Source organism: Gracilinanus agilis, chromosome 5, assembly GCF_016433145.1.
Source record: "Gracilinanus agilis isolate LMUSP501 chromosome 5, AgileGrace, whole genome shotgun sequence".
NCBI lineage: Eukaryota > Metazoa > Chordata > Mammalia > Didelphimorphia > Didelphidae > Gracilinanus > Gracilinanus agilis.
In genome coordinates, this window is record NC_058134.1 from 8,509,294 (window position 1) to 8,534,036 (window position 24,743).

General features: G+C 44.0%; 1 protein-coding gene across 2 annotated transcripts in view; it reads right to left on the minus strand.

The window, feature by feature from the left end:
- Positions 1 to 24,743, minus strand: part of CRPPA (CDP-L-ribitol pyrophosphorylase A) — a 279,130-nt gene that overhangs the window by 246,420 nt on the left and 7,967 nt on the right. For both annotated transcript variants that reach the window (XM_044677768.1, XM_044677767.1), the window contains exon 2: positions 20,984 to 21,133. In XM_044677768.1, coding sequence (XP_044533703.1) covers positions 20,984 to 21,133 — 150 coding nt within the window. The remainder of the gene's footprint in view (positions 1 to 20,983; positions 21,134 to 24,743) is intronic.

A 24,743-nucleotide genomic window follows, 5' to 3' on the forward strand; every position in this document is an offset into this window, starting at 1 on the left:
TCCAATCTCCCTTCTTCTTAGCAATCGAAGTGATTGTTTAGTTCTGAACTGTAGATCTGAACCCTCTTCTCAGTGGGTGCCAGTGGCTCTCTGTGGCACTCAGGCTAGAGTATTAAGTCCCCTCTTTTGATCTCCTCAGTATTCTTACACTTTCCTCCCCTCCAGGCAGTCTCAGATCACTAGGGTTCACACATGACTCCTTGTCTCCCATCACCATGGCAGGAGTGGTCCTTCCTGCTTGGCATGTTTTACCCCTGAACTCCAGGCCACCAATTCTCTGGCTTTCTTCCAGACTCAGCTACAATCCCACCTCCTGCAAGAGGCCCCTCCTGGTCCCTCAAGCTGCCAGTGCTGTCCCTTCAGAGGCAACAATTCGTGGATGCACAGACCCCATCGTTTCCATGTTGTCTCTCCCCTTGGAAGGGGCCCTTCCCTAGGGAGCCCACCACCTCCCTTTGTGTCCCTGTGTTTGGCACAGTGATGAGTCCCTAAAAAGGCTTTGGAATAGGAGGCAAGTGACAGAGACAGGATTTGGAAGCGAGTCTTGGGACTCCAAGTCCAACTCTATTTCACCAGCTCCATCATTGATTCCATCTGAGCCTCTAGTACCCTAAGTACAGACAGAGATGTGGATACACATATATGCATGTATGTATATACATATATTTTTGTTGTTGTTGCTGTTGTTGGTCAGTTGTCTCTGGCTCTTCCTGACCCCTTGTGTGGTTTTCTTGGAAGAGATACTAGAGCAGTTTACCATTTCCTTCCCCAACTCATTTGACAGATGGGGAAACTGAGGCCAGCAAGGGTAGGTGACTTACCCTGAGTCACCCAGCTAGTAAAGCGGTGTTTGAGATCAGTTTTGAACTCAAGTCCTCTCAAGTCCTCGTGCTCTACCCACTTCACAGAGAATCCTGTGGAGAGAAGGACTTCAGGATGCCGAGGAGCCTGGAGCTCTAAGGCAGAGAGAAGGTCTGGCATTCTAGGCCTTTATGCAGTGAGCCACTGGGTAAGAGAATGGCTTTTTCCATTCATCTTTCTACAACCATGTTCTGATCATAAAGTTGTTCTCAACAAGTGACCCCCTTCCTGATGATCTGGCCAAGCCTTTCTGTAAACTGAGTCCTGATGGATGAGAGGTTCCTTCACCATCAAGGGGGCAGTTTCTCCCCACCATCAGAAATGGAGGTTAAATATGAGCCTGCGACATTTGGAGGGAATAAAGGGGGGCCCCAGAGGGTGCATATTTGCACTCTCCCCACAGGAGGTTCTGCTACCTGGTACAACATGAGGACACGCTCCAACATGATGCTGGGTAATGTGCTGGAAACAAAGGACATGGATGCATTCCACCATCCATCAGGATCAGGTCCTGCGGAGTCAGTGGGCTTGCAGACCACAGATTCCTAATGCTCTTAATTCTTCTTAAGATACTGCTGGAGGGAACACACAGGCAGTACTGAATAATAGAACTTCCCTTCACAAGCCAGTGAACAAGCCCCAAAAAACTCTGGACTTAAGCCCCAAGTTTAATTTGAAAAGTGGCAATGAAACAGGAGACCACCTTGGAGGAGAAGGAATGAAAAATCACCTTGTCTAGGAAAAAAGGGAAGCAGTTATTCTTAGAAAGGGTGGACCTGGAATTCAGGCCTGGTTTTCTGATTGCCCTCCAGGCTGTTATGGTTAGCAAGAAGGTGTGTTTCCAAGAAAGGAATTCCAGTGACATTCAAATCAGAAGCTTAATAGGCCCTTTACTGATTTCCCTCCATGAACAAAAAAGGGAAGAACTTTAGGTAGTAGAAAAGGACCATGATGGTCACCCAGTGTTGCAGGAGGAGGAGGAGGAGGAAGAAGAAGAAGAGGAAGAAGAGGAAGAGGAGAAGGAGAGGTAGTAATCATAATAGCCACCACAACAACACAGAGATCAGGCTAAAGTTTGCAAAGCTATCTATGTGTTGGATCAAAACACTGACAGGAGGTACAAATTTGTTGTAATTCGGCCCTATCTGATTCTTCATGACCCCATTTGGGGTTTTCTTGGCAAAGGTACTAAAGTGATTTGTTGCTTCCTCCTCCAGCCCATTTTACAGATGAAGAAACAGAAACAAACAGGGTGAATGACTTGCCCAGGGTCACATCACTAATAAATGTCTGAGGCAGGATTTGAACTGAGAAAGGGGAGTCTTCCTGATTCCTCTAGATGCCCTGTTACTGGAAGTAACCATGCGCATTATCCCCACTGTAAAGAGGAGAAAACTGACCCTTAAATAGGCTTCATGGATTATTCCAGATCGGGAAGCTGGTAAATGTCTAAGGTAGGGCCTGATGGAAGGTCTTGTTGACTCCAGCTCCAAAAGCAGAACTGGATCCACTCCACCACCCTATGTGTAACCTCAGAATATAACCATTACCCCAGGGCACAATCAGCATTTGGATAGAATCCAAGAGATAAATAGCTCCCATTTCCAGAAGCTCATTAAAGTTTTCAGAGAGCTTTACAAATATTAACTTATTTTATCCTCACAACAATCCTAGAAGATAGATGCTATTATTATCCCCATTTTATAGATGAATAAACTGAGGTAAACAGAGGTGATATGCTCTGCAGAGGGTCTTACAGTACAAAAGTTCCAGAGGCTAGATTTGAACTCAAGTTTTCCTGACTCCTGGTCAGAGGCTTCACCCCCTCTATCAGGTCCCTGCCCAGAAGAATGGAAATTAGATCAAGAGAAACTAAATGCAGGGACTGAAAAGAATCAGATCCCTTCTAATTACTGGTTTTGGTCAGAGCCATTCTAGTCTAAATGTTTATGGATTCACTGATAATAATAAGGAACACCGATATAGCTTTTCAGACTTTAGCTCACTGGATCCTCACAACAACCCAAGGAGGTAGTTGCTATCTATTATTATCCCCATTTTACAGATGAGGAAACTGAGCCTGAGAAACATTAAGTGTCTTGTCCAAGGACATACAGCTAATAAATGTCTGAGACAGGATTTGAACTCAAGTCTTCCAAAATCCAGCCCTTCATCCACTGTGCCACCCAGCTGCCACTAAGTAAGCTAAGAAGTCAAAGACTAACCCTTTTACCTGGAAAAAAAGAGACAGAAAAATCCAAGTTGTATAAAGTGTTAACCTTAAATTATTTAAATAGTATATCCACATCTTTAATACCTAAGAAGCATGAAAAGACATCTTTTAGGACACAGCAGGCTGTTATCTTCAATACAAAGTTTCCCTTAAATCACTTTTCCTTGTTTATTATTATTATCATTAAAATGACAGTCCATTTGGTGTAGAGGGAAAATTCATGGTCATTTCCAAGTTTCCTTTTTCTGATGAGGTCATGACTATCTCCAAGGCTCCTCTGGAACCCTTTCCTCTCCCTCCCTCTAGCAGGACAATCCATTTCTAAGCCTTGTGACCCAGCCTCCCCATTCCTCCCTCATCTGCCCTCCCACTACAAAGCATCTTATTCAGGTCCTCATCCCCTGGCATAGGTGTGATTCCAGCTTTCTCCTTCCTGCCCTTGGCATGGCCCCCAACATCCTCGCCCTCTCCAAGCACTAATTCTTCTTTGCAAAGGTTGTATGGGAAAGCTCCCAAAGGAGGTGAGCCCCTCTACCAATGGAAGTCTACATACACTCTGTATCTGATGGTCTCAAACAGCTTCCCAGAACACTAAAGAGCTTATGACTTATCCAGAGTCACACAATTCAGTCAGTGGATAACAGAGTACCCTAATCAATTGCCTTAATCATTTTCTTAATGTTGACCCATTTTTGCAACCCTGATATAAATCAGTATTATTCTGTAAATGTGGCAAAAATGTTCACCTCCTGACCTATTTTCTCTGGGATTGGGCTGGTCTTAGAAACTTTTCATGATCATTTTAAAAATCAAAATGGCAAGTCTTGAATATGCCACTCTCTCTAGCTTCTCAAGGTCACTGCACCTTAACCACAAAGCTGGGGGAAATAGATGGAGATGGATCTGGAACTCTGGCACATGACCAAATGGACCCAATTAACCACATATGAACCAAGTGTGATGCTAAGTTCCAGAAACAGGATCATCAAATTGGAATCAAAAGGGGTCTTAGATGGGAAGGGAAGGGAAGTAATCATTTATATAGTACCTATTATGTGGCAGGCTAACTAGTTAAGCACTTAAAAAAACAAACAAACAGTCTCACTTACATTTCCCAAAAACCCCATATGTTAGATGGTAGATCTGAGGAAACTGAGGCAAAGAGAAGTTAAATGACTTGCCCAGGGTCACATAGATATTAAGTGCCTGAAGCCAGATCTAAACTCCAATCTCCCTAACTCCAAGCCTAGCATGTTATCCTCTGTACCACTGAAATGCTTCCTTAATGCACTATCTATCTGCTTCTTCTAGTCCAACCAATTTGATTTAACAGTCTTGGGAAGCCAGTAAGTACCCTGAGGTTAAGCAATCATCTTAAGTTAAGAAACTCATCTCAGAAGGAAAAAAACAAAAAAGAAAGAAAGCTATGCAGATCGAATGGCTGGGAATTAGCCACAGACTTACCTGAGGATAAGGAGATAGACCAGATGTGCTACTGGGGTCCCTACCACTCCCGTAATTCCAGGCCATGCTCTCATGAAGCAATCTTCCCCAGTTCACTCTCAAGGGAATCCCAATGTTCCTACCCAAACACACACACACTGTTCATCTGATTGGTTAGAAACTATCTCCAGTACTCAAGAATGTGTAATAATATTGAGATGGACCTCAAGACCTAAGAGAAAAGTTCTGAACACCAACGACCTCATCAAATCCCAAACTGCATAAAGACAGACTTCCACAATCAGCTGAATACAGAAACACCATTGTCCCTCCTGGGCAACTTGGAATAACAGCAAGTGGTAAGTGCTGGAAGACACAGTGTTGCCCCCAAGACTTCAGGGGTTGCAGAGACAACTAGAATCTCAGAACCTCATAAATCATCATTGCAACAAGGAAAAAAATCAGTTTTTATTCACTGAAGAGGATTAATGGAGGCCCGCCAGAGGTTGATCCCACAGAACTATTTCAGACATGACTAATCTCAACAACAATAGCCATGCCTGGAGATGCCAACATTAAAATCACTAGAGAGCTAACAATCCCTTCTGTTGGGTTATGTCTGGCTTTTCTAGGCAACAGATCAATAGGCCAGAGCCCTGCCTGAACCACAAGTTAAAAGCTCAGCTTTCTCTCTCCATTTTTGGCAATGGATGAGACTTCACTGTGATACACTCAAGATGAAAGTTCTGTTACTGATTCGGACATCTGGGGCACCGCACCACCCACTGCAAGGGCTCATCATACCCAAGATGCATCTGTCCTCCCGAATCGGGTCCTACTTGTATAAACAGGATAAGTGGGAGAGCTCTTAAGAGAGGATGCATCAATCACTTCAATCTTTAAAGGAGATTTCCAAAGCTCCTTAAGTCGTTGACTTAAGAGAGTTGGAGGGAAGGAATTAACAAGGAACAAAAAGAGAAGCCAGATTCTTGCACATTCCTTGGGAATAGGAAATTCATTTTCTAAACTTTAAAATCATCATCATCATTATTATTAAAAATAGGCTGATGAGTTTGGCCTTTATTCAGGATGCAATTAAAAGCCACTGAAGACTTTTTGGCATTGGAGTTAACACGATTAAGGATGTGCTTTAGAAAGATTCATCCCCTCACAGTGTGTCGGACAGACTGGAAAAAGAAGGGCCAAAGACAGACCAGTTAAAAGACTGCTGCTGCCATTCGAAATAGTGAGTGCCATGAGAGCAAGGGGAACGTTCGCAGCATCTGACACATGGTTATTCACAATTAATAAAAGTTAGAACAAGTTGTTTTACAGTAATCTTGAATTTTCTAATAATGCCCAATACCTGACCCAATGCTCTGAACATAATAGAGTCTAAGCAGATGTCTATAGAATGGAATTAGTGTTGGGCGACTTCCACTTTTCAAATGTTTTGTGAGGAACTGACCCTTTCCAAAGTTCTAAGCTGCTCCTTCTATCCAAATTCCAGGTCTTAAAAAATACTCCCTACTTTTGTGAACCACCAAATACCATCATCTCTGGAAAAATTCAACTTTGCAAAGGTCAACAGTGAGAGGAAGTAAGTAAAGACGTGCATGGAGAAGTGGCCTAAAAGACATCAAGAATGAGTGAGACCAAGAATGTGCTGGGCCAATTGTGAAGCATGCTGGACCGGCATCCAGGGCACACGGAATGTGACCTCCCAGCAAACTGTAAGATCCTCAACACAAGAGATGAGGGAGGGATGAGAACCGAACTAGAGGAGAAGGTGTGGATGGGTTATAAGCTCTATCGCTGTTGGGAGGGTCCATGGTGATAGGCCCAGGGGTACCAAAGTATCATTAACCTCAGAGGAGAAAATTTGGCTATTGCCACTGGAAAGTTTATACCCACCAAGAGTAGGCACAAGGGCCACAAATCCAAATCTCATATACAAGAAATGACCCTTATTCCAGATATTCCAAGAAAACATAAATAAAGATATCTGGGAGCCAGCAAAAAAAAAGTTTAAAACACAAAATATTTTCCTCCAGATTATAAACTCAAGGAAATTACCTGATTGTCCCCAAAATTCTCAAAAGATACCATCAAACAGCCAGAGGAGCCAGGATGGGGGATCAGCTATGAAGGGCTACCAAGAATGTTCTCAAGGAAGAAATAATGGTCATTTTAACCAAAAAGGAAAGAGCCAAGGATCAAATAAGGACAAGATATCAGGGGGCCTGGGAAGGGCTTCCTCCAGAAGACAGGATTTTATTGGGACTTGACAGAAGACAGAAAGGGCAGAAGCCAGAGACGAGGAAGGAGAGAATTCCACACATGGGGAACAGCTAGTGAGAATAATCAGTTAGAAGCTGGGGTATGTTATTCCTGAAATAAGGGAGACTGGTGTCAATGGATTGCTTGGCACATGGGAGCTATAAACTATAAGAAGGATGGAAATGGGAGCACGTATATGTGTGGGGTCGGGGGAGAGTCTGAAAAAATTGTGGATGCCAAAGAGAGGATTTTATATTGTATCCTGGAGGTTATCCCACATTGAATCCTTTGGCTAATTCTAAAAGTACGTTAAGGATACAACAACATGTGATCGGAGTTGGGGGAGAAATGTCATTTTTTAATGGTAAAAAGAAATCCTGGGATCAAAGACCTTTATTCTCCCGTATTCTAGGAAGGGTCAGAGATGGGCTCTTGTCTGCAGTCTACTCTATTTGGTGCATCCATAGTCTTGTCATTTACCAAGTAAATGTGCAAAACGTTCCCTCAGAGCCCCACTTTTATACTGAGATATCCCTCCCTCCACTGCTTCAGACACACAGAGCTCTATAATTTTGCTATTTCAGCCACTTAAAAGTTTAAGTCAACTGCTGATAAGAATGTTAGCCTTATCATGCTAAAAGGTGATGGATGGCCACTTCAAAGAAAAGTCTCCTAACCTGAGAAAGAGGATCACAAATTTGGGGCTTCATCCTAGTTTCTTTTTTAAATGTTTCCATGGTGGCGGCTATGCTTGTTTTGTGCTGGGGGCCCTCCTCAGGAAGGCAGGCAGGGCTGCCGTTCTTGGATGCATCTGGCTCCCATCATGGCCACAACCTTCATGAACATCTGCCAACTCTCCTGATTACCCACAACCTTTTGCTCTTCCTTCCTGTTTTGGCATGAACAGTTGTTCTACCAACAGGTAATCTAGGCTTGGCCCTTAAGGGGAAAGGAATTTTCTTGAGGCAGCTAGGCGGTACGGTGGTTAGGGGGCTCAACTTGAAGTCAAGAAGACCTTGTGACAAAACAAGTCTCAGACATTTACTACTTGTGTGACACTGAACAAGTCTCTTAAACTCTAAATTTCCTCTTCTGCAAATTAGGGATAATCATGGTATCAACCTCCCAGGGTTGTGTTTAAGAATAAAAATAAAATGATATTTGTAAAGTGCTTTAAATTGCTCTCTAAACACTAGCTATTTTTAGCACTATTAACTATAAGAGGCTTAGCCTGGAAGGAACGTGGTGGGGTTTGGAGAGGGTAACAGTAGGGGAAGTAGGTGAACTGTCTTAAAAGCTTTACCTTAGTTCTTGCTGGCTCTCTAGAGAAAAATGTCCAACAAATTGTGTGCTATGGTGATATAGAAGTGGGATAGTACTTTATCCCTTTTAATCTCTGGAATTAAATTATTTTTCCTAATCAGTAAAGTTGGGTTTTAATTGGATTTAAAGTCAATGAGCATTTGCTGTGTTTTGAATAGATGGATAAATAAAGCATTTATTAAGTGCTTTCTATATGCAAAACACTGGTCTAAAATGCTAATAGTTAAAAGAACTTTACTTTTCTCTCTTTGCAACATCATGGTCTCTTCCACATGATTCCTGCTCCAATCCCTCAATAAAATGACTGTACAATAACCTGACAAGTTTCACCACCAAATCATTCTGCAGCGTCCTGTAACACCGAAGAGGTCACAAGGAAAATCCTAAAGTTGAGATAAAAGGGAAACAGGCATACTTGGGCAGCTCTCTCATGTTCAGTAGATATAAGACCACAAACTACCAGGAAAGGAACTTTGTGGAACAAGAATCACTGAGAAAACCAGAGGATGGTTTGGCAGAAAATTGGTTCAGACCTACATTTCCCACCATGGGAACTTCAAATGAATTAATGACTTAACTAATCAGAATCGCTCATTACTGAGAAATTGGAGGCAAAGGAAAGGTCTTTCCTTTCACAACTGTGGAAAAAGGAAACATTCCTAGCCAGACACAACTGTGAAGATCGTAACAGAAAAAAATGAAAAATTATTATTGAAATCAAAAAGTATTTACACAAATAAACTTACCTAAGTTCAAATAAAAGAAAATACCCTGAACTGTGAGGGAATACTTTCATTAAACAACTCTGATAATGGTCTGGCATCCAAAATCTATAAAGAATTGGGCAGCTGGGTAGCTCAGTGCATTGAGAGCCAGGCCTAGAGACGGGAGGTCCTAGGTTCAAATCCAGCCTCAGACACTTCCCAGCTGTGTGACCCTGGGCAAGTCACTTGACCCCCATTGCCTAAGTCAATACACAGAAGTTAAGGGTTTAAAATTTAAAAAAAAATCTATAAAGAATTGATGCAAATATATAATATTAGGAGTCACCCGTAATAGCTAAGTGATCAAGGGATGAGAACGGATGGTTTTCAAGGAATAAAGGAAAATTATTGACAACAATCTAAGATCCTGTTCAAGATCTCTGATAATCAAAGAAGTGAAGAATAAAATAACTTTTAAGTAATCACCTCACATCCATGATGCTGGCAAAACCAGTGAGGAAAAAATGAAGTGGTGGATGAATTGGGGAACAGGCATGTTGGTTCACTTTGGGTAGAGCTGTGACTTTGATCTAACCATTCAGATAGAAGTTTGAAACTATGCAAGAAAAGTGGCTGAGCTGAAGAGATCATACTACTACATACAAAGAGCTAGAGATCATACTACTAGGCTGATGCCACAGGAAAGACCAATGGCAAGAAAAGGATACCATTTATTATGGCATAATTCGAGATGACTAAAAGCTGGAAATTAATCATGATGTGTGAATTTGGTGTAAATCTGTTGTACAGATGGAAGTCAGGGTGAGCATTAGAGCTATTTCCTAGAAATATGAGAAGACTTTATGAATATCTCTGTCAGCCATGAAATTCTGCAACTGCCAGATATTCAAAAATATCCCCCACTAGGGCTTTAGTCTTCATTCTAATCACTCCTTGGCTTGGAATTTAAATTTTTTTTACAACTTTACATCAGTCAAGCTTTTCTGGATCCCTGATTCTCCACATATAAAATGGAGAGGGGGGATCAGGGCTGGACTAGATGAGAATTAGGGCTCTTCCAGCTCTTATCATGTAGGATCCTCCAAATACCAGTTTGAGGATCTATAGCTCCTGATTGCTCCCCAGAGTTCATCTCCACCTCGGTGCCTCCTCCCCAACCCTCAGGTGCTAATCCCTAATTTGAAATACACAGTCATAAGAGCTCAAGGGAAGGAATTTCTACATCTCTCAGCTCCAAAGCCATTCATTTTCATAAGTCGGCTTTCCTTTCCAAATAACATCACAAAGAGCACAGGATTTTAGAAGATGTAACAAAACATACTTCCCTTGACATCTTTAAGAGGCCTGTTTGCCTCCTGTTTATTATAGAGTAAGTGTTTCTATTGTGCATAATTTCCCATGCATTCCATTCCCCACCTTTGCTTTTCTTAACAGAAAAACACAAACACAAGAGCTTTCCAGTAATCTCCTGTAACTGAAAGATTTGCTTCCCAGGCCCTCATTTCTCTATCCTACACAAAGCTGTGAATTCAGAACAAACCACAGGAAGGAAGTAATTCGTACCATTATGCCATCGCTCCCTTCCTTCCTGTGCTCGCTCTTCTTCTGTGCCCTCTGTTTGCCTCGGCTCTTGTTCTCCTTCTGTTAGTCTTGCAGACATTCGCTATTGGATCTCATCCACATGACACTAAAGTTGGTTTGGTCTGGTTTTTGAAGTTGTCTAGCACAGTCAAAGACAGATGTTCCAATCTTGTTAAGACACAGTCCCTGAAGAACAAGTAAGAACTAGGGAAACACTTGCAAGTAATTCGCCAACACTGTACAGTGAGGCTTCTAGGTTGTCTCCAATTTTCTCAGCTCAATGTAGCAGAAAGTGTTAGGGCCGCCATTTTGAAAAGTGGTGATTTCACTGGCTTCTGAAAGAAATTCGCATTTTCTGCTAGTCAAAGTTTCTTATGTTCCATTCAATCACACACATACTTCTAAAGTACCAACTATGAACAAGGCACTAAGAATAAAAAGTCAAAAATAAGAAAGCCCTGCCTTTGAGGAACTTACATGCTATTAGAGGATCAAAAGTCAAACAAGATAAGGAAATCAAAGTCTTTATAATGTCATTTTGGGTGGTACTGGAGTGGCCCTGACTTCTGAGAGAGATGGGCGAAGGACTAGTATAAAATGGAGACAGCAGAGCTAAGCAAACCTTAGAAACAGAAGAATTCACCTATGCAGATCCCTTCACCACGCAGATCATAGCCCCTCTGCACCTTAGAAGTAAGTCCCCCATTTATTACTTATAGCCAAAAACTTCTGCCAATGGGGATGAATCTCTAAGCTTAGCAAGGGTAATGATTAGACAAGATACACACATGATCTCTGGGTCAGTTCTTGAAGGTGTTCCAGCTTAATAGGATCTGCCTGATCTGGAACTCTATGGGGAAGCCCCCAGGGTCTCCTCCATGCCAAGAGATAATTCAGCCTGTGCTACCTAGTACAGGAAGAGCCTTTCCTGAGTCCTATAGTCATTGGCACCCATAAAGATATACATACCTTCATACAGAAAAGAATAAATGAATATTTGAATATTTTGAATTTTGTTCCCCAATCCACCAAGTAAATTCCTTGAGGGAAGGGACCATTTCATTGGTCTTTGTATCTCCAGAGCCTCCCACAGTCCCCAGAACAGAGTGGGCACTTCATACATAAATGCCTGTTGTACTGAATGAGAAGACACCAAAGGAGAATATCTCCTCACATATATGGAAACTAGAACATTAGAAGAACTTAAATCTAAGAATAATATAGTAGCAGCCTTCAAATTCAGGATGGACGGGGCTGTGTGCAAGGGGAAAGACCCATTAGAAGCAACATAGATTTGAGAGGTCAGGAAGGGGCTGTCTTCAAAGATAATGGGACCCACACATCAGCCCAGAGAAGAGCAGGCTATTCCCATTGAGCTCATCTCTGCTTCGCAAAAACCTCCAAGGTCAGAGGATGGATCCAAGGATAAAGGAGAAAGATCCCCTGACTGGGACCATGGTGAAGGCCCCAAGGAAGGAAGTCACTGGAAGTCATGTAATCATAGCAACAATAATAGTAGTAATAATAAGAGCTAGCATTTATAAAGTTTGAAGGACTAAAATGTGTTTTACAAATATTATCTCACTTGATCCTTGGAACAACCCTGGAAGTTAGGGGCTATTATTATCCTCATTTTACAGTTGAGGAAACTGAGGGAGAGAGAGGTTAAGTGACTTGCCCAAGGTCACTCAATTAGTCCAGATTCAAAGAGCAGATCTTCCCTGTCCAGAGAGTCAGAGAGAAGGTACCAACTTCATGAGGCCCCAAGGGCAGAGAATCTTGGGCACAGGAACTGAGCTGTGCTGGAAGAGTGGCACAGGAAATATTTATCTTGACAGGCAGGGACCACAGTGCGAGGGGATGTGGAGGGAGCAAGGACAAGGGGTGCCATCCTCATTCCATTACACCCAAATGAAGGATCAGAGAAGCAGGTTAGAGATAGGCTGAGGCAATCGACATCTTGGCCAAAATGACTCCATTGGCTGGACACTTAAGATTTGATCTAACATCCAGGCTACACGTAGCACCAGACCTGCCAAACCGATAGAATTCTGCTAGCTATTACGCTTCATGTCCTCAATTCAGAAGGGCACACAGGACAGGTAGAAACAGCTGGCAAGGCATTCAGGGCCAAGGAAGCCAAGGGCTGTAGTAATGATGCAGCTGAAATCACTTCCTGTGAGTTTGTCTCCGAGTCCAAAAAAACAGCCTATGAAGAGCAGCTCCAGGCTTGGTGACCCACCCCGCCAACGTAGCTCGGGTCACAAAAGACAGATCGGGTCTGGAAATGGCATCGTGCTCTCATGAACAGTGTTCCCAGGACCGGGGGACCCTGGAGATTGAGGATGCCCAGCGGGAGCCCAGCGAGCCTGTCCTGGGACCCATCAGTAAGCCAACAAGCATTTACTCAGCCCGCTTCCCTCCCAAGGCATTGCCTCACCAGGGAGTGAGTCAGTGACCGCTAGACGTCTTAAACACCTTCAACGTATGCCCCAGAGATGGGTACCAAACCCAGAGAGATGCAGGGTCGGGGAGGTGGAGACTGATGTGACAGAAGACAAGAACAGAGAGAACAGGGAGGGGGACAAGGCCAGACTTTCGTGAACTGCCTTACAAGCCGCGTCTACATCACTTACTAAAGGCAGCTGAGAAAGAGACTCCTATCTATCGGAGCTGACTTCCACCCACCAGATGACCAGCTTGATAGGAAACATTCAGTTCTTCAAAGCACTCCGATGGGACGTCTTCCCTGTTGGAGACTCTCCTTCTGCTCCAGCTGCTACGGCATTGTGGAAAGACTGCCGGTCTAGAAAATGAGAGGCCCGAATTCTAATCCTACCACATCAGGGAGCTGAGTGGCCAGAAAGAAGTCACTTCGTGTGTAAACTGGAGACCATCCTCTCCACCTTCCAGAGTTGCTTCTCTGTCCTAGACATTCCTCCCTCTTCACCCATTAATCCCAGTGAACACTCTTCTTCCATCCTTGCCTCAGTTTCCCTTCATTTACCTTCCTCCCATAGCAGATTCCTCTCCTTCTCTCCTTCTGTCCGTCGTGGGCTCCTCAGATCGACCTGCGCTGCCTCTCCCAATGAGAGTGAGAGCCTGTGGAGAGCAGAGGCCGCCGTTCTTTCTCTCTGTACCTCCAGCACTTAGCACGATGCTTGCCACATATGTGGCTCCTCAGTGATCCGCCATCCATTCCCTCATTCACACACTGTATTCCCTCAAGCAAACATTAGCTCCAAGAGAGCAAAATTAGTACTGAAATTCATTTAGAGGACCAAAAGGCATAATCTCTCTGGGTCTCCCTTGTCTTGTTCAGCCCCGTGCCCCATCGTGGCCATCCCATCGTGCGCCCGGGCTCCCCCCATGCTTCCGCTTCTCTACCAGAGGAAGGAGTCTGCCCTGACCATCTCCGGTGAGATGGGACGGGGATAGCAGGCTGCTGGGGGGATCCCAGGGTGGGGTTGCCGGAAATCACAAGCCCTCCTCAAATGGCGATTCTGATTCTATAAGTCACTCTGCTTTGTGTGTGTGTGTGTAGACAAAAAAGCTATTATTCATCGGAAGTTCATAGGATCATGGATGCAGAGCTAGAAAGGACCTTGGAGGGCATCTGGTCCAACCCCTCCTTCTCCCATCTTTTCAATGGGTTTCCTGTCTTATTTCAGAAAAAGCCCAAATGCTTTGGCAGCAAGGACAGGATACAGGCTCCATTTGTTCAAACAATCATTGGGTTTTTGCCCCCTGAGTACGGGGTGTGGGCAGGCTAGGGAAGATGAATGCCAGTTCCTGTGCTATAATCCTTTAATTCTGTGGTTATTACGTTGCTTTACCCAGAGGCTTAAGTGATAGGAATCTCTAAGAAGTGGCGAGATCCTTTTGTTTTTTGTTTTATTTGTGTATGTTTGAAAAAAAAAGATTTTTGTCCTTTCTTTGAATACATTTTTTTTTTAAAACTCTTACTTCTATCTTAGTTCAATTCAAAGACAGAAGAGTGGTAAAGGCGAGGCAATTGGAGTTAAGTGACTCAATAAGAGTTACACAGCTGGGATAGGTCTAAGGCCAGATTTGAACTCAGTTCCTCCTGGCTCCAGGCCCGGTGCTCTATCCACCAGGTTACCCAGCTTCTCTTTGAATAGACGCTTCTTAAGGATAGATTGTGCCCCCCTCCCCGGGCCTGCAGTCATCCCTCCTTAGCACTTCTTTGTTTCCTCCTTTTACAGGAAGCCTTTCTAGATCCCCCCAAATGACCTCCTCTCTCTTCCATAGGTCAACGCTGTCCCCCCCACACACACACACTGGACCGTCACCTCCTTAATGGCAATTGAGAGTTGCACGCTTTTCCTTCAGTCTCCGTGCCCAGCACAGTGCCTGGCACACAGGTGCTTCCAAAAACACTCACTAATCAATTAATATAAATGTACAAAAATACATACAAGTTTATCCAAGGCACTTTTTGAGGAAGGCAGTCAGGGACGACCTTCCAGAGGAAGCAGCACTTCAGGTGAACTTGGAAGGAAGCGAAGGACTCGGGATAAGGAAGGCTTCTAGCTGGTGCCTCCATCTGCCTTAGCCTTACCTTGGCTCACGCTAGCCCTCGAAAAGCCCGCCTCCTACAGGAGGGCCCCCTGAGCGGCTCTCATCGTGCCTTCTGATAGAGGATTCTTGTGGGCAGCTCATCGTGCTGGGGATACGCTAACACGCACTTTTACAGCTTCTGGGGAGGCGTCCCAAGATGCCGGCATCGGCTCGTATCATTTACCGGCATCGCCCCGGCTGGGCACCTCAAGGAAAAGACTCGGCCGTCGTCTCTGGGGGAGACCCATCAACTCCCTCCCCTTCCGCCGAAGCCACGAAGCGGGCCCCTGAGCGGGGCCTGACCTGGACTCTTTCCCCACTTCCGTCAGCCCAGCATCGGGGCTCGGGAGGCGGCCCGTTCCTGATGCACACGAAGGGAAGAGAGGCGACGTCCGAAGGGAGCCGGGCTCCTCCGGGCAAGCCCCACCAGGCCTAACATCGCCCAACGCGCCCAGGTCGTTCCTGGCATCCTGAAATCCAAGCGGAACGGGAAGAGCGCGGATAAAGCCACGAGCACACGGGCTGTGCCAGGCGGACGCACACCTTCAGAACTGTAAAATGGACCACAGCACATCTGGAACGTGTCCCAACAAAAAGCCACATGAAGTGAACAAAACACGAGGCTCCCTGCCCGGAGGGAGCTATAAGAAGACGAGCACCTCCTCGCCAGCAAAGGAGACGCTTGAGAAACGGGCTTCGAGCAGGAGAACACTGAAATGAAAGCCGGGACCAGCCGCGGGTCCCGGGACCCTTTCTGGCTGCAACGGTCACAAAGGAGGAGAATGAGATGATTATGAAGGAGAGCATCGATAGAGCCGGCTGCAAAATGCTTCCCAGACGCTATCTGAGCAAGCGAACTAGCTTCAGCGAGCAGGGAGGAACCCCAACCCTAATTGGGAGACGGGAGGCATCGCCTCGAACCCGCGGCTGTGTGGATCTTCCAATGGAAGAGAGAAGAATGTTAGCATTTGTATGGACGGGGAAACTGGACCTCCTTTCCCGAAGCTCAGTAAATGTGGCCCTCGAGATGGAAATCGTGAAAGCCTTCATCCTGCCTACCAGGGAGGTGGAGCCCCCATTGCAAGCTCCATCAGGAGTTCCCAGATGCCTCCTTCTTCCCCAAGCCCGCAGGGAGACCCCCAGGCAGCTCCATCGGGCAGTCAGCCAGGCAATAACACCGACCAAGCACCTACATGTGTCCCACACTGTGCAGATACAAAAAGAGGGGGGACAGGATGGCTGCCCTCAAAGAGCTCACAATCCAATGCGGAATAGCTAATGAAATAGCACCGCCAAGAAGCCCCAAATCCGGCCAATCACCAATTCTTAGTGAGTGACTTAGGAGGGTCTCCAAGTTCCTATACGGAAGCCCTCTAGGATGCCCCGTGACAAGTGCTTACGCAAGAGTGTGTTTGAAGACCAACAATGATGGGCAACTCACTACCTCACTTCTGACCCTCCCAGCCTCTGCCCCCATGATTCAGCTGCCTTTTCACCCTGAAACATCCCTCCACAACTAGTGTCTACACGCCCTAAATCCTCTCTCTGCCAGGTCAGCCCCTTGTCTCCTCGGTGAGCTCCTTCTGGAGCCTCTGATGGTGTGATGGAAGCAGGTCTCCCACATCTCCTCCTCTCCTCATCGTGATGCCGGCTCTCTGGAGGCCAAACCCTCTCATAGGTGCCTTCCCTCCCCCTTCCCCACTCAGGTTTTTGACTCCTTTCCCCCACGAGAGTGTGGGCCCCTTTCTTTCTGTCTACATGAAATCCCCAGCACTTAACACAGTGTCTGGCAAACAGCAAGGATTTAATAAATGTTTCTGGCCTTGACTGCCTCACCAAGTTCACTGATAGTGAAAAATGATGGTCATTTTAACTACAGGGAAACTGAGGAGCCACCTGGCACAATAACACCCCCGCAGCTGTGAACCAATCCAAACGTTCTGGAGGGGAATTTGCAACTATGCTCAAAGGGCAATAAAACTGTGCTTACCCTTTGATACAGTAATGCCACTACTGGGTCTATATCCCAAAGAGATAAAAAAAAAAAAAGGTTGGGGGTTGGACGTGCTTTTTAAACACAAAAATTTATTTGGTATGATATTGTCTTATAGTTGCATTAATTTGTGTTTATCGTACTGTATTTCTAATTGTATTTATTTATTTATAACAGCTCTTTTTGTGGTGGCAAAGAATTATAAACTGAGGTATGTCCATCAGTTGGGAAATGGCTGAAGAAATTGTGGTACCTGTTGGTGACAGAACACTATGATGCATGATTTCAGGTTTCTGAAAGCTGAAAAGACCTCCGTGAACTGATGCAGACTGAAATAAACAGAACCTGGAGAACACAGTACACAGTAACAGCCATTCTGTGGAATGATCAACTTTGAAAGACTTAAGTACTCTCAGAAATACAATGATCCAGGACAATTCTGAAGGACTTAGGACAAAGAATGCTCATCCCCCTCCAGAGAAAGAATGGGAGGAGTCAAACTGCAGCTCAAAGCATAGGATTTTTCACTTTATTTATTTGAGTTTTTATTTGGGGATCTTGGTTTTATAGGATGATTCTTTTACAAAAATGAACAATATGGAAATACATTTTGCAGGATGATGCATGTAGGACCCAGTTCGAATTGCTTACTCTCTCTGGGAGAGGAGAGAGATGAGGAAGGAGATGATCGGGATCGTATAACTTCAGAAAACTTATGTGAAAATTTGTTTTTCTATGTAATTGGTAAAATAAAATACTTACAAAAAACAAAACAAACAAACAGTAACTCCCCCAAGGCTTGGATAAGAACCTTGGAACTCCCAGGTGAGTGCTGGGGCTTTGTAGCATGAACCCACCATGAAAGCCCCCAGGATTTCCCAGGCAGAGGGTGGTTTGAATCTTCCCTCCTCAAAACTTTGACAGCTGGGATTGAATACAATAAGCATGAATCACTGGCCAGGAGTGAAGAACTGGGCTGGGCACTGGGGCTACAAACGAGGAAGGAAAACACCCTCTGCTATGAGGGGCATAACTCTAATAGGGCGGGCAGGTATAGGGGAGGGAGAGGCGCACACACAAAGAGCCTTTATACAATGTGGAATGTGCTGAAGGGCACAAGTTAGGGCAGAGCCACCTGGAAGAAGGGGTAAAGGGCAATGGGTGTGGGGAGGGCTGTGGGAAAGGAAAGGGTCAAGTCAGGGAAGATGGTAGCTGGGACCAGAAGAAGGAGAATTAAAATCATAAGGAAGGTCGGTATCAGACAAGGCTCCTGACAACTAAGGATTTATTTTAGACATAAGCACGGCCCTGGATGGCCATGAATGTGGCCCATCTAGCTCAAACTATGAGCTTGTGTTCCTCTTATAAAGAACATATACACACTCAATTCATATAATTACAGAACGTCCAACCACTTTGATTGAATCAGTCACTCAAAAGTACAAACTAGTTGTGACTAAAGCCTTTAATCAATTTGAAAGAATTAAAGCTTTTTGGCTATTGGATGAAAAGGCAAATGAGGATACAGGAAACATTTTGACTGGTTGAAGAGCCAAGTCATACCCCATGTAATAAAATACTTTCTCAAAGGCTATTCTCCCATTTGGCTCTTCATGTCCCATTGGGGGTTTTCTTGGCAAAAATACTAGAGTAATTTCTCATTTCCCTTTCCAGTTCATTCTATAAGTTAAGTGACTTGCCCAGGATCACACGGCTAGGAAGTGTCTGAGACTTGATTTGAACTCAGTCCTCCCTAACCTCAGGTCCAAGACTCTATCCAGTGTGCCACCTAGATGCCCAATTCTCACTAGTGCTGGTGAAATGGATCCCAAATGAGCAGCTACCACTATTACTACCTACCTCAGGGTTTTAGGACTACTCCCAAGGGGCTGATTTTCTAAGTCTGTTGCTCATGAGCCCCCACTGGTATGTTTCCCACTAAATGTCAGCCAGATGATTAGATTTTAGCAAAGGCATACATTAAGATAGCAATAACATATTAAAAAAAGTAATTAAAAATAGCCATTATAAAAATATTCTACCTCCTTCAAAAGCAATACTCAGGCACATTGATTTACTCAACCAAGGTGTCCCAGCCTTCAGTTATTACATGAATTGTAAAGGTGGGGTTCAGCCCCCTTTCCTAGTAAACAATAGGAACATGGGTTCACAGAGTAAGAGTTCAAAGGGATTTTGGTGTCCAACTAGTCCAGTCCATAACCAAAAATGAATCTCACTATAAGCCAAATGATCAGTGATCATTCAGCTACTACCTGAAGACCTCCACTTTCTGCCTTTTAAAAAAATTCATTATACGTTGAGGTGGTTCTCATGGTTAGAAAGTCTTTCCTGACCTCAAGACTAACATGGCCCTTTTGCAACTCATACCCAGAGTTAGTGGATTGCATCAGACTAAGGTGGGCAGGAATGGCCATGAAGTATAAGAAGACTGGAAAGGTAGGAGGGGGCTACGTTATGAAGAACTTTGAATGCTAGAGAATTGAATGGATCCTGGAGGTGATAGGAGGCCCCTGCAGTTTGAGTAAGGGGAGTGCAATGATCAGGAAAATGTCTTTCATGGCTGAAAGGATAGACTGGAGGGAGGAGAGACTTGAGGCAGACAGACCCCACACGCACACTACCAGCTGCTACTGCAATAGTTCTGGCATGAGGTAATGAGGATTTACACAAAGGTGAGGGCAGAGGCAGAGGAGAAAAGGGAGTGTATTCAAGAGATGCTGCAAAGGTGAAATCAGAAACAACTTGGACATGAGAAGGTGAGAGAGAATGAGAAGTCCAGAACGACTTCTAGGATGTAAACCTGAGGGTCTGGTGGGATGCTGTACAATGATAGGGGAAGTAGGAGGGAGTGAAGATTTAGCAGGAAAGATAAGAGTTCCATTTTGAACATACTAATTTAAGATGTCTACTATGGGGCGACAAAGGTGGTGCAGTGGGTAGAGAATCAGGCCCAGAGAAGGGAGATCCTGAGTTCAAATCTGGATTTAGACACTTCCTGGGCAAGTCATTTAGCCCAATTGCCTAGCCTTTATCATTCCTCTGCCTTGGAACTAAAACTTAGTATTAATTTTAAGATGAAAGGTTAAGGTTGTTTTGTTTTGTTTTTTAATGTCACCTGGACATCTTGTTTAAGATATCTGAAAGAAAGTTGGAAATGTGAGACTGTAGGTCAAGGGATTAGGACTAGATATGTGTTATCTGAGAATCATTAATATTTTTGTTGTTGTTTCATCATATCCAACTCTTCATGACCCCATTTGGGGTTTTCTTGCCAAAGATCCAGGAGTGGTTTGCCATTTCCTCTCCAGCTTGCTTTTTGGATGAGGAAACTGAGGGAAATAAGATTAAGTGACTTGCCCAGGGTCACCCAACTAGTATCTGAGGCCAGATTTGAACTTGGGAAGATGAATCTTCTTGACTCCAGGTCTGGCACTCTATCCACTACACCACCTAGCTCCCCTATTAGCATAAGAAACAGTAAACAGATTGATTGGAGCTCATGAGATAGTCCAAAGAAACAGCATCAAAGAAGAGAAGAGGTTAGAGATTGTGATCTGAAGAAAGATCCAGCAAAGGAGACAGAAAGAAAGTTCAGGTAGATAAAAGGAGACCAGCGTGTCCTGACAACCTAGAGTAAAGAGAGACAGTGACCAGGGAGGAGAGAGTGGGTGACAGTGGCCAAGGCTAGAGAGAAGTCAACAAGAATGAGGCCTGGATTTGACGATTGGTGAGATAAAATTTGTCTTTTAAAGGTTTATGGAGAAAACAGATATTTTTGCCTAAAAACAATGGAAAGGTAGTCTGGAGTAATACAATCCCAGCTCCAATATGGTTTACCAATTTCTATTCAAAAGAGATAAATTGTTTGATTTTTTTAAAATAAAGTCTGCTTCGGTTATACACAATCCCAAGCAGATCTCCTTGAAAGCCTTCAGTTCTTACCTGACAATACGCCCGGTAGATGACATCAAACAGGAAAGCCTGGGGCATCTCACTCGCTCGGTGCTTGGCCCGGTCCAGTGACTGGTCTAAATAACCATCGGCAGAAGGAGTAATGACTGTCGACACGAGAGGTCGGATAGCTCCAGCTGCCTGTGGAATAAAAAGAGAAGCAGCAAGTGAGTAATAGTTGTGCCTGGAGAGTCTAGAAAAGGAAACTTCTGCCCTCCTGACCCCATTCAGGACCACCTGGAAATCGGTGTCCTTCTGGTGGGTTCCTCAAAGAAACACTGGTGAAGATGGTATTGAGAAATCAGGGAGCCAGCCCCATCCTGGGAGCATCCAACGCTGAAATAGGGGAAGAGATTCTTTTCCATTTCAGGTTCAACATTTGTAATCAATGACCATAAAAGACTCCACTCTCTGAGGAGGCTGGGGTGTTCGCTGATGAGAAAGAAAGAGGTTTGTTGGGAAAGAGCCCCAGTGCATTGTGGACAGAGATGTTTACAAAAGCAAGGGTGAACTAATGTGCCATTTCCAATATTTCATTGACACGTTAAGTAATTAAGTCAATTTAAAGCGCATCCTTTGAGTCCCTGAGATGAGAATCAACAGTGACAAGAAACATTGCCTCACTCCATGCCTCGCTCTAATTTCTATGAAAAGCAAAACTTTTTCAGGCATTTCCTTGGCCCTCACCCTCCTGGCAGGCAGTCTCTGTTCAAGCGAAGCTTCCCCTGACTTCATTGTTCTGATGGTAACTGGACCTCATTAACATCGTGGTCCTAACTTTTATTTTTTGAGAAACAGGAAGTTGTTCCCATAAACCAACATACACTCTGCCTTGGGGAGAAACCCAGGATGGGAGAGGCCAAGTTGGATGGGACCTCAGGAGTGAGCTGGTATAACTCCCTCATTTTAAAGAGAAGGATCCTGAGGACTCACTCAAGGTCTCCAACATTGTAACTATCAGAGAACAGATTGAACCATGGTCCTCTAAGTCCAGTACTGTCCCACAGTGCCTCTCATGGTCTTCTAATCTGACCCTCTTCTTTGACAGATAAAACAGAGAAGAACCAGCAAGAGGAAGGAATCTGTCCAAGACCTAATCATCAGAAGCTGGGCTGAAGCCTCCAATTCCAGAGTTGGGGTTCTCTCCATTGGACCACTCCATCTCTCTCCCTTCAACTTCCTGGTCTATACATCCAATGGTGAGCATGTACACAAGTAATGGCGCCTCGTGACACTGACTCCTCAGGATGCAGGAAATTACCAGACAGGCTGCCTGAAAATAATGTTCTTTGAGTCCTTCAGCATACATGCAAACATTCTGATGAGCCTAGGGCAGCTAGGTAATGCAGTGGATAGAGTGCTGAACCCAGAGTCAGGGAGACCTGAGTGCAAATCTGGCCTCAGGCATTCATTAGCTAGGTGACTCCAGGCATGTCATTAAACCTTATTTGCCTCAGTTTCCTCATCTATAAAATGATCTAGAGAAGAAAATAGCCAATCACTCTAGTATCTCTGCCCCTCAAAAAACCAAATGGGGTCATGAAAAGTCAGACACAACTGAAAGACTAATAGAGTCTTGTCAAAGTAATTTGCTGGTCACAGCAAACACTCTTTTTCAACAACCCAAAAGAAACTCTACACATGGATACCACCAAATGGTCAAAACTAAAATCAGATGGATTATCTACTTCACAGCCAAAGGAGGAGAAGCTCTATAGAGTCAAGTAAAACAAGTCCAGGAGCTGGCTGTGGCTCAGATAATGAGTTTCTTATTCTAAAATTCAGATTTAAATTGAAGAAAGGAGGGAAAACCATCAGACCATATAGGTGTGACCTAAATAATATCCCTAATGAGTATGAAGTAGAAGTGATAAGTAGATTTAAGGGATCAGGTTTGATAGATAGAGTGCCTGAAGAACAATGGATAGAGGTTCATAATATCATACAATATCTCAAAGAAAAAGTATGAAAGCAAAAGTGCATGAGGCTTTAGAAATAGCTGAATAGAGGGGCAGCTAAGTGGCTCAGTAGATTTAGAGCCAGGCCTAGAGATGGCAGGGTTCAAATCTGGCCTCAGACACTTCCCAGCTGTGTGTGACCCTGGGCAAGTCACTTAACCCCCATTGCCTAGCTCTTAACCACTCTTCTGCATTTGAACCAATACTAAGTATGGATTTCAAGGCAGAAGGTAAGGGTTTAAAAAAAAAAGAAATTGCTGAGGAAAGAAAGAAAGGAAAAGATCTACCCAAAGGAATGCAGAATTCCAAACAATAGCAAGGAGGAATCAGAAAGTTTTCTTAAATGATCAATGCAAAGAAATAGAAGAAAACAATAGAATAGGAAAGATAAGAAAGTCAGAGACAGCAAAGGAATGTTTCATGCAAAAATGGACATGATGAAAGATGAAAATGGCAGGAACTTAATAGAAGTAGAAGAAATTAAGAAGAGATAGAAAGAATATTTAGAATAGCTATTCGAGAAAGATCTTAACATCACCAGTAACTATGATAGTGTGGTTCCTGATCTAGAGCCAGACATCTAGGAGAATGAAGTCAAGTGGACTCTAGAAATCAATACTAACAATAAGGTCAATGGTGGTAATGGAATTCCAGCTGAGCTACTTAGAATCCTGAAAGCTGATGCCATCATGAGCTGGACTCAATAGGGCTATGGCCTCTGGATTGGAAAAGATCAGTTTACATCCCAATCCTAAAAAAAAGGGCAAGGCCAAGGAAGGTTTGAATGACCAATCAACTGTACTCATCACACATGCCAGAAAGGTTAGGCTGAAGAGCCAGAAGTTAGGCTTCAGCAATACGTGAACCAAGAATTATCAGAAGAAAAGGCTGGTTTTTGAAGAAGCTAAGGAACCAGAGACCAAATTGCCAATATTCACTGAATTACAGAGAAAGCAAGGGAATTCCAGAAAATCATCCACTTCTGCTTCATTGACTATACTAAAGCCTCTGACTGTGCAGATCAAAACAAAATATGGCAAGTCCTCAAAAAGATGGGAGTTTCAGATCATCTTACTTGTCTCCTGAGGAGCCTGTATGCAGGCTGAAAAACAACAGTTAGAACTGAATATGGAACAATTGATTAGTTTAAGATTGGAAAATGAGTATGACATGGTTATATATTGCCACCTTATATATTGACCTTCTATGTAGAGGACATCATGCAAAATGACAGAATGGACAAATCAAGAGCCAGAATTAAGGTTTCTGGGAGAAATATCAACAATCTCAGAGATGTAGATGATGTCTCTGATGGCAGTATATGAAGAAAAATTAAGGAGCCTCTTAATGGGGGCGAAAGCAGAGACAGTAGAAAACTGGCTCGAAGCTTAACAACTAAAAACCCAAGATCTTAGCAACTGGTGCCATTACTTCCTGGCAAGAAGAGGGAGAAGAATGGAAGCAGGGTCAGATTTTATATTGTGGGGCTCAAAGATCCCTGCAGACAGAAACTGCAATCATGAAATTAAAAGGCACTTGCTCCTCAGAAGGAAAGCTAAGGCAAATGTGGACATGTACCCAAGCTATGGTTTTTCCATCAGCAATGCATGGTTGTAAGAGCTGAATTATAGAACTGACATATTAGAATTGTAGTGTTGGAGAAGACAATGAGTTCCTTAAGCTGAAGATACAAGACTAGAAATTGGATTATCTAGGTTATTGTCTAAATATACAGAGTAGAGACCATCTGCACAGAGAGACTATTAACTCTACAGAAAAAGATGAGATTACCA